Here is a 7,857-nt window from a genome sequence, read left to right as displayed (position 1 = left end):
TCAGCATGACTCCCACGCACGCAGTTGTGGTCGCCGACGACACGCGTGGTTGCGGTCGCCCAAACAGCTGGTGGACGCTGTGTAGATCTTGGCTAAGCTGAGCGCAGTAAGGGCTTTGTCCACTGAGGTTTTCAGGCGTGTTGAGTGTCTCGGGAACACTGAAATTGTGCCGCAACCGCAACAGGCGTGTTAGAGCCCCATCCAGCATCTTTTCCTTGGTGTCATACGGGCCCAGCTGCTCCTTATTGCAGCCCTCAGTGCTGCCAGTGGCCGCCTGGTCCTGTTGCCCGTAATGGTGGTCCTTGGTGTTCATCACATGCAGGGTCGCATCGTAGGCACTGGAGCCCGACTCACTCGCGGTGCTTCCTTCTTCCTCCGAACACAGCGGGGACGAAGTGTGCTCCAACGGCTGGGTCATCTCGATGCCGCAGTCATAGACATCGCGTATGACTTGCGTCTCGGGCTCGCCGTTCTCGACGTACTCGGTCGGGTTCATCGCTCCGGAGGTGCTGCCACGTTGTCCGACGGCGGAGACATGCTGGCCGAGTGGAAACAATAGATCCGGGAAGTCAGCGTAAAGCGAAGGCCTTAGGTGAACCAAGGGCGTTGGTATTGTAGCCGGCGAGGGCATGAGTTTCTCCCCGAAAGTGTACTCGGCCCCGTTCCGATGTCCTTTGTTTTCATGCTGGTTATTTAATGCCGGCAGCGGTCTACTTCGTTTGTGTTGCGAGTGTGCATTGAACTGATGCCTCGCTGGTTGACCGTGCATTTCTGACAGGATAGTTCGGTCTGCCTTGCCTGAAACATGGAAAACAAATTTTATTACAGTGCGTCTTATTGCTTAGAGCTACGTTGGATTTAGATAGTTCGTATGGATTCACTTCCTTATTTCATTATTGCTGTCGCATGACTCGGCTTTTCCTACGCAGCGAGCCGCATGTTCGAGAGCAAGGGAATGTGGTAACAGCAGCCGTGCTGTGGAGATAAATGTGAAATAAAGGAAATACAGAACGGACGAAATTTTACCTTACAATTGGAAGCTACCTATATTCCCATTGGCCATGTCCAACTTATTCGCCGTGATTGCTTAGTGGCTATGGTGTTGGGCTGCTGAGCACGAGGTCGCGGGATCGAATCCCGGCCACGGCGGCTGCATTTCGATGGGGGCGAAAACACCCGTGTACTTAAATTTAGGTGCACGTTAAAGAACCCCGGGTGGTCAAAATTGCTGGAGTCCCCCACTACGGCGTGCCTCATAATCAGAAAGTGGTTTTGGCACGTAAAACCCCATAATTTATTTTAATTTTTAATGTCCAAATTCTATGGATTCCAAGCGCCACTTTTTGCAAGACTTGTAAAGTGTGCTTACGCTGCAAGAACCGTTACTAGGACGAAAATTCATGCCCAAAATAAGACAGAAGTAGCCGGCTCGTGTAGTAGTATCTACGACGTATTATTTGAACGCACTTTGTATTGTGTGGCAAAAGGTGAGGGATAGTTCACGGTAAACAGTCAAACTTCAGGGCCAATTCTGGATTCAGGTTCACCAGTCGTGTACGGAGCTATCGTGTAAAACGGTGTTGAGATTAGGACCCCAGAAGCGGTACCCCAAACCGAAAGTGAACTAAGGGTTTGCAGCAAGGATTTCTAAACACGGCGAGAGCGTTCTTTCTTTTGTTTGTTTTTTTCTACATGAACTGCTATCATTCAAAAGGTGAACAAGTTTCGCCAAACCTGTGCGCCAGATCTGCGTCTAGTATTGGACCACAAAGGACAGACGAGAGCGTCCAAGAGCGAAGCCCGGTGTCGCTTGCAATGTGCTTCGCAGAATTCGCATGCTCAGAGTCCGTTCGCCACGATACTCAGATCATATAAAGGCTCACTCACGCTAGGCCGAGCCGACACCGATTTCGCTCGGCCGACTGTCGGCGACCGCGTTTTTTACCTTCGTGTCGGCGCCTCTGTCACACTGTACCGACGCCGAGCTATCCGCCGACCGCAGGCAGATTGTCGGCTTCGGTACGGCGTGACAGCTATATATAGAGGCGCCGACACGAAGTTAAAAGACGCTGTCGCCGACAGTCGGCAGAGCGAAATCGGTGTCGGGTCGGCCTAGTGTGAGCTCTAAGGGTGACGCGTGTTACACGGTTGAAATCAGTTCCTACCTTCGTCCAACCTTCAAATACGGCGCGGTCAATTTCGTGGCGTAAAACTGCGGACTCGACAAAGATAAGGGACAGAGCGGCAGCGTACACGCTCCCCGTTACTGTATCCTGTACGTTCAAGTGGCGCGGCACGATAAGTGCCATGGCGGTGAATCGGGCTCGGTGGTTGCTAGAGCATATGCATTCACATATTTCCAGCGCAAGCTTGAAGAAACGCACACAAAGAAACGAACGAAGTAGACGGGATGAAGTCTCGCCCCGTCTACTTCGCTTCTTCTTGTGTCTACAAGTTAGCGCTGGAAATATATGAATGCAAGCGATAAGCGCGTGGAACTAGATTCCTTCCTCGCGCTACAGTTCCGCGCGTTTCGTTTGGGTTCGGTACACAGCGCCACACGGCGCCTTCACTCGTCGACGCACTAGTGTACAACGTCGGCTTGAAATTTCGAGCTGAAGAACTAGAGAGACCTGCCTAATAAAAAGCCAGCATCAATTCAGAAGAAATAAAGCCCGTAAACGTACTTCTTTTAGTACTACTGATGTTTGAGAGCAGATTCCCTTCAGGCAGTCTTTCCGCGTTCGAGCGAGGCGCAAAGTTGGCCTGTTTGGTCCTCGTCAATTGTATGTAATGTGTGCATTGAACACACTATCAAGGCCGTATGCCTGAAAGTTGCGGCGACAGGGCGGAAAGGATGAAATAATAACGTTATACTTACCTAGGTTCTCTGCGTTCCAGAAAGGCGCACGAACGAACTGGTGGTAGCGGGACGACGTAAGCCTCTGGAACGCTCCTTGACTGAAACAAAGGAAGCGAACGTGCGGCGGGTGCACGCGTTTCGAATGACGAAGAAAACACGTGACTATACGCGCACTGAACTTCTCCGTCTTCTTCTACGGTGACCACCATGTCCGCCCTGGTTCTTAACTTTGTCATGCAAAAATTTCTTTCCTAATCGCATCTATTTCATTAATATTTAGGTCACTTGTTTATTCGTTCGTATCTTCTTTCTATATATATATATATATATATATATATATATATATATATATATATATATATATTATTCAGGCTGATTGCGCAAGGCACTCTTCGTGATCTCATTTATTTATAATAAATGTTATTTTTTAAGAAATCCCCTCTAATATATACATTATATGCGTGCGCAGTGCAGCTATCAATATGAGCTGTCTAACTTCGCCGCCACACTGGCTTTCGCGAATGCAGTGCGTTGCACTGTGTGCTCGGTCGCAGTTGAGTGGATAGTGGTTGCTCTTGTGTTGCATGGTCTACTTGGTATGACGTGGCGTCTTCTACGCTGAAAATCGTTTTGTGAGACGTATAGGAGCGACTCAACTAGACATGGCGGAAGTTCTTGCTTGATCCGGACGGAGCACTCAGTGCGATCCGTGCGGGCATGTTTGAGTCTCTATACAATCGGCCTCGAAGATCATCTGTGCAAAAACAAACACTCGTCTCACGGATATGCCTTTATCGAATTTCTGTCCCTGTATAGTTCGCCTATAGCTGTTGCTCAGCAGCAATGAGTAGTTCAAAATGCAGTGATTCAATGGTAACGGCGTGAATGGTTTTCTTGAACTCGAAAGCCATCCAAACCTATCTGTAGATACAATATACGCTACTAGTTTGTTACGTTCAGCTTTTGTCCTCAAATAAAAGAAAATTTTTGGTTTGTAATAACACCATGTCGTTATAAGCCGCAAGGTGATAAAGATATAAAACAATTTTTTTTGTTCGATCTTTCTAGGTCCGTCCTCTCCGATGCACCTATACCAGTTTTGTTGAAATTCTGTTGCCAGAAAAAGCCGTCGCATTCTTTCTATGCGATGCCCATTGCATGTATATTATACTGCTTTACACGGCAAAGAGACGCGGGGCTGAATCAGGAAGCTTACGTGAGTGAGTGAGTGAGTGAGTGAGTGAGTGAGTGAGTGAGTGAGTGAGTGAGTGAGTGAGTGAGTGAGTGAGTGAGTGAGCGAGCGAGCGAATAAACTTTTATTTGGTCCAGCAAAGCGCGATAAAACGCGCACCCGGCTAATCGCACGACGGAACTGACAGATCTAGTCTGCCGGCCCGATCGCGGGCGCGCTGGACGGCCAGGATTTGGTCCTCAAAGACGGGACTTCGCAGGAGCGCGTCCCACTCTTCCTTGGTGAACTTCAGGCCCAGCGACCCGCACTCCCAGAGCATATGCGGCAACGTAGCTACCTCACCACAGGCCACGCAAGAACAATTCGGATAAATCTCGGGATATATGCTATTTTCATGTTGGATTAGTGACCATAGTGATTCCTGCGTTGATCAAGACACGCCATCGTACTCATACAAAAGGCCTAACGCAAACCTGTATGTCCGCGTTTAAAATGCCGGACAAAATTCTGCTAAAAATCTGTTATAGCCGATCTGATATGGGTGAGAACGATATCGATTGCTGACGGAATTACGCTCACGATTGGCACTCAGGTGTTTCGGGGTTCCATTGAATTGACGTTACGTGGGCACGCTTAAGTATCAGCTTACAGTGCCAAGCTATCAGATGGCCGAGAAGTTCTCCCAATTCACGCTCACTATCCACAGACGCCGCTGCTCTTCCTAAACCATATACACAGGCCTCAGTGGCTAGTGATGCCCATGACAAATTTGCGCAGCCAAGAGGTTGCGCTTTCTGCCTATAGTTATTGCTGCAACCGAAGACTACACAGTGGTTCCCCGACGTCCTTGTATGAGGTGAGCTCAGGTAACTATACCTCACGGAGTGTACCAGCCGTAGTTGCTCAGGGGCTATTCTGTTGGGCTGCTGAGCACGAGGTCGCGGGATCGAATCCTGGCCACGGCGGCCGCATTTCGATGGGGGCGAAATGCGAAAACACCCGTGTGCTTAGATTTAGGTGCACATTAAAGAACCACAGGTGGTCGAAATTTCCGGAGTCCTCCACTACGGCGTGCCTCATAATCAGAAAGTGGTTTTGGCACGTAAAACACCATAATTTTTTTTTCACGGATTGAAGTAAAGCACTTCCCTTGTCGCTCCACCCCACGCGACAGCAACACATTCAAACAGCTCCAGAAAGCAGAAATCCAGAAAGCAGCAAAGGCTTACAGCGCACTCGTCAATAGCCCGACGAATATATCTATACATCTGGTCACCCTTTGAGAATTAAACATTTCTTCAATCAATGAATTCTAAGGTAGCATCTTCCAGCAGGACGCAGGGTTTGAAAACGCCATAAACGTATTCAGTCTACAGGGTGTTTCACGTTACTTGAGCCATACTTTAAGTATATGCAAATGCCACGTACATCGACCGAACCAAGGTAATGCTGGGGCCCTATAACGTAAAACTATTCCAATGTGTTTTTATTCAAAATCAGCCATTAGCCAGAATGGTTCGTGTCCAGCCCATGTGGACGGGCGCCACACCCATGTAGGCAGAGCCCGAGCCGTTTTGACATATCACTGAGGGCTATAATGACCGATTTGGAATAAAAACAGATTGGAATAGTTTTACATTATACCAGCCTTGTTTGCGGTCGCCTGGAGATAATCAGACTACTTTCTTGCATTCCGCCTAATTAGATATGATTAATCTGAACTAATCAACTTTTCTATTATTATATTTAGATGAAGAATGCCAAAGAGAAAATTGCAGAGCAACATGAACAACTCTGGATACACCTTTCTGTTGCTCAATAGACGCGCTACATAGGAGGGTTCCGAGCGTGAAAGAAGCCCGCGCATACACGTAAAATTGCCGCGCGATTGGCTGTTCGAGGCACCTTGCGTGTATTCGCGAGCTTCTTTCCCACTCGGAAAAAAACACTTTTAAAAAGTTTTCCGGCTGCCCTGAGAGAACAAGAGAAGGCTGCAATTTCATATAAATTAAATTAAATATATACGCCTGCTTATGGATATACGTTACGCGTACCAAAAATTTGAAGTTTGGAGGTTCGTTAGGTGCATTGAAAATAATTACTGAATACTCGTCTTCTACCTACCTTCTCTCTCTCTCCTACCTTCAAGGAGTATGCGAGGAGCATCGTTGGCTATCCCGGTGTCCTCTACAACTAGCTGAGACGCGTCTGCGTTTCGTTGAAATATGAATAGTTTTATGGGTGACCTACGAAAAAAAAAAATCATGCAGAAACTCCTCTGGTAGTTGCCTATTCACGCGTAAGCATTGTGCCACTTGCTCATCTCCACGCAGCCCGGTGTCATTATCAACATTACGGAACTTGATCCGACCAGTATAAACCCTTATCAACCTTCATCGGTCATTCGCTTATTGGGTTCGATAGCGAACATGATAAGGCAGGCTTAATTAGGATAGAGTTCATTACGGCACTCGAACATAGGACCATTCGTGTTAATTAAGGTGACGTATATTTAGCCCCAATTTCTTATAATATAGTAAATTAAGGCACTCGCACCCTCAACCTCTGGTGGGAGTCGAACCCACCACCTTTGGTGTTAAGGTGAAATGGGGTTAATTTGGCGAAGCCGTTGCAAAACCACCGCTACATTTGTTGAGGGGGGTACGCACTATATACTGATGATTCAGCTGCTCGTTTTGAGCTTGTTCTTTATTGAAACGTATGCTGCTCTGTGTGTTGTATGGGCGATTTCAATGAATGTATGCACTGTTCTCTTCACTTTGCTGAGCGCTTGTAGCCTCTGCCTTACGGGGGTATGGGCCATTGCTAAAGGGGATATGAGCCATTCATTATCTTACGTGACGGCCAAATTTCTCGTTCGACAGACACAAAAATGCTCACGCATTTAAAAGTCGCAGGTTCGCCCGACAAGCGAAGCATTGATTACGATAGCAAATTATTAGACTGCTATATGAAGTAAGGATAGTAGCTTTATCGGCCGTATAAGCTTCTAAACATTCGATTACTAACAAGCACTGTGTCACGCGTGCACAGGCAAACCTGTACAAATCCCACTCGATGACCGCGGATCCTCGCTGTCCAACCCAGCACGCTGGCTTAGCGGCTGTGGTGTTGCGGTGCTATAGGCACGAGATCGCGGGATCGAACGCCGGCGGCGGCGGCCGCATTTCTACGGGGGGCGAAATGCAAGGACGCCCGCGTCCCGGGCATTGGGGGCACGTTGGAGATCTCCTGGGCGTCAAAATTAATTCGAAGTCTCTCATCTTGCCCTCCCCATTTTCAAATCACGGTTTTGGCACGTAAAAACCCCAGAATTCAATTCGCTCTCAAAACGCTGGCGTGAGGAAGCGCGGATACAGCAGGTATCGAATTGACATTCGTGCTGCCTCTCGCTTCAACGCGAACTAAGCGGCGAGAACACAGAGCGCACGAAGCTATCAGCCCTCGGCAGGCATGGACTCTGTCCCCATCGCAGGTCGCTTTCAAGATAGGGCCCGCGCGGCCGCGTTCAGTCAACGCATCCTAGATACCAGGCCTGTGCAATCTGCTTTATGACGTCATGCGACTTCGACCAAAATTTTTATTGCCAAGCCCGGCGTGGATGAAATCAGTGACGCCAAAATCACCGCGGCTTACTCGGGAGCATCCCCATTAGATACTATGGCAATCGGGCAACGTATAGCGCGACGTCATGAATCTAAGTGCACAGGCCTTGTGCTATATCTAGGAGGCGTTAGCTCAGTCGCGCCACATACAGCTGCAGCCGGAGTAAAACAGACCC

At 48.4% G+C, this 7,857-nt stretch overlaps 1 protein-coding gene across 1 annotated transcript in view; it reads right to left on the bottom strand.

Moving 5' to 3' along the window:
• Nucleotides 1-3,016, bottom strand: part of LOC142572628 (uncharacterized) — a 3,636-nt gene extending 620 nt beyond the window's left edge. The window contains exons 1-2 of the mRNA XM_075681873.1: nt 2,882-3,016; nt 1-798 (exon numbers count right to left, since the gene is read on the bottom strand). The exon at nt 1-798 is cut by the window's left edge and continues 620 nt beyond it. Coding sequence (XP_075537988.1) covers nt 1-769 — 769 coding nt within the window. The 5' untranslated portion in view covers nt 770-798; nt 2,882-3,016. The remainder of the gene's footprint in view (nt 799-2,881) is intronic.
• Between the last annotated feature and the right edge of the window lie 4,841 nt (nt 3,017-7,857).

This window comes from Dermacentor variabilis, chromosome 2, assembly GCF_050947875.1.
Source record: "Dermacentor variabilis isolate Ectoservices chromosome 2, ASM5094787v1, whole genome shotgun sequence".
NCBI classification, from domain to species: Eukaryota; Metazoa; Arthropoda; class Arachnida; order Ixodida; family Ixodidae; genus Dermacentor; species Dermacentor variabilis.
This window is presented reverse-complemented; position numbering and strand designations above follow the sequence as displayed.